Source organism: Branchiostoma belcheri, unplaced genomic scaffold (assembly GCF_001625305.1).
Source record: "Branchiostoma belcheri isolate BF01 breed outbred unplaced genomic scaffold, Haploidv18h27 scaffold52, whole genome shotgun sequence".
NCBI classification, from domain to species: domain Eukaryota; kingdom Metazoa; phylum Chordata; class Leptocardii; order Amphioxiformes; family Branchiostomatidae; genus Branchiostoma; species Branchiostoma belcheri.
In genome coordinates this window covers 715,791-717,268 of record NW_017804154.1, presented here as the reverse complement: position 1 = coordinate 717,268, position 1,478 = coordinate 715,791, and the positions used below count along the sequence as shown (strand labels likewise).

Genomic DNA, 1,478 nt, shown 5'->3' with positions numbered 1-1,478 from the left:
CCAGGAAAGCCTCGAACAGTCGCAGCATGCAGACGTCCGCCCACTCATACACCACATACTGGTACCTCTCCCGCTCCTGCTGGCTCTCACAACCGTACTTCAGGGTGCGGATGTACCTGAAAACAGCAAAGGATTTAAGACTTCCATTAAGTACTGGCAATAATTGCAATCCTCGGCCTCCTGAATGCCCCCATTGACCTCTAGTAATTCTGCCTGCCAATCTTTCCCAACCCACATGCTGTCCACCTACTCTGTCTGGACAAACATACACTCAGCCACCCGAATAACACTTCTGTATTTCTAAAAAAATACACTCCATATACTGCACACAGAGGTAAAAAATGATGAGTCAACTATTGGCAGGGTTCATTTATATCAGCCTATAGCGTATAGTCATTTCATCACATGTTATGATGTAATCACTATAATAAAACTGCAATGCATGTATTTTGCCCATAGAAAATTTAGATCTAAGGCATTCCAAAATTTCTAAATTCTAACACACATAGCATGAATTTACACATGCATAATTAATATCCTGTACCAACTAATGATGTACTAGCTTAAGGTCATGAGAAATGACCTTGCAACATTCAGCAGAATGTATCCAACTGCCATTGATTCAATAAGTAACTTATTGCTTGCCATTGATACATTCTGGTTCATTCCCAGCCATTTTGTTTGCATGTGTTTTTTTTTTGTGTAACCATGTGGGTCTAAAAATGTACATGTACCATATTGGCAAGAAAGGGTCTCTATGGTACCAAAAACTTAGTGAGTTTATGAGATCATAGACAGTCAGCAAGGCTCCCCTTCATACATGTATTTGCAAATAGATCATAGAGCCAGCAAATGCAACAAAACCACACATTTTCATCTCTAACACCATAAGATGCAAGTCTTGCACTCAAGACTATGAGGCTGTAGCAGCTTAACCAGAAATATGGCACTATTTTGCTACAATGTTTTAGTAACAAGGCTCAGGAGTACACATAGGTCACCCTTGTATTTGTTCGACCCACACTTTGTCACTAGGCAAATACACTTGCTGGTTCCTGTGACATGGTGCCAAGTCCACCCAAGGTTTCTCCTTGCAGCAAAAACAAGACCCTGCAAGAACTGGATCAATACTGTAATGTAATAACTTAATAAGCTGTGGTCATAATCAGCTATTAGTTCTTTTGTGAGTGCTGTTTGCACTTGTAGCAGATCAATCCTAACACAATTAAAGTATGTAGCTCTTACACATCATCAGCACATTTTTCTGAGTCTGATGGTTTAGCTGTTTTCCAACATAGCTTGGTCAACAAAAAGAGGTCTTTGTGGGCGAGTGTTTACTCAGTAAAGCTGTTGCAATCAAGTGTGAAAACCAAGCACGAAATATGGTAATTTACTTCTTACTCGGGACTCCATTTCATGGGAAAGGCAGAGGAAAAACGCTGCATTAACAATTTCAGTAAAAATATGGGGTCTCTAGC

General features: G+C 40.1%; 1 protein-coding gene across 2 annotated transcripts in view; it reads right to left on the bottom strand.

Moving 5' to 3' along the window:
- Positions 1-1,478, bottom strand: part of LOC109480807 (XK-related protein 6-like) — an 8,348-nt gene that overhangs the window by 3,561 nt on the left and 3,309 nt on the right. The window contains exon 2 of one of the 2 annotated variants that reach the window (XM_019783124.1): positions 11-116. The exons of the other annotated variant lie outside the window; for it this stretch is intronic. Coding sequence (XP_019638683.1) covers positions 11-116 — 106 coding nt within the window. The remainder of the gene's footprint in view (positions 1-10; positions 117-1,478) is intronic. 2 annotated transcript variants of the gene reach the window in all.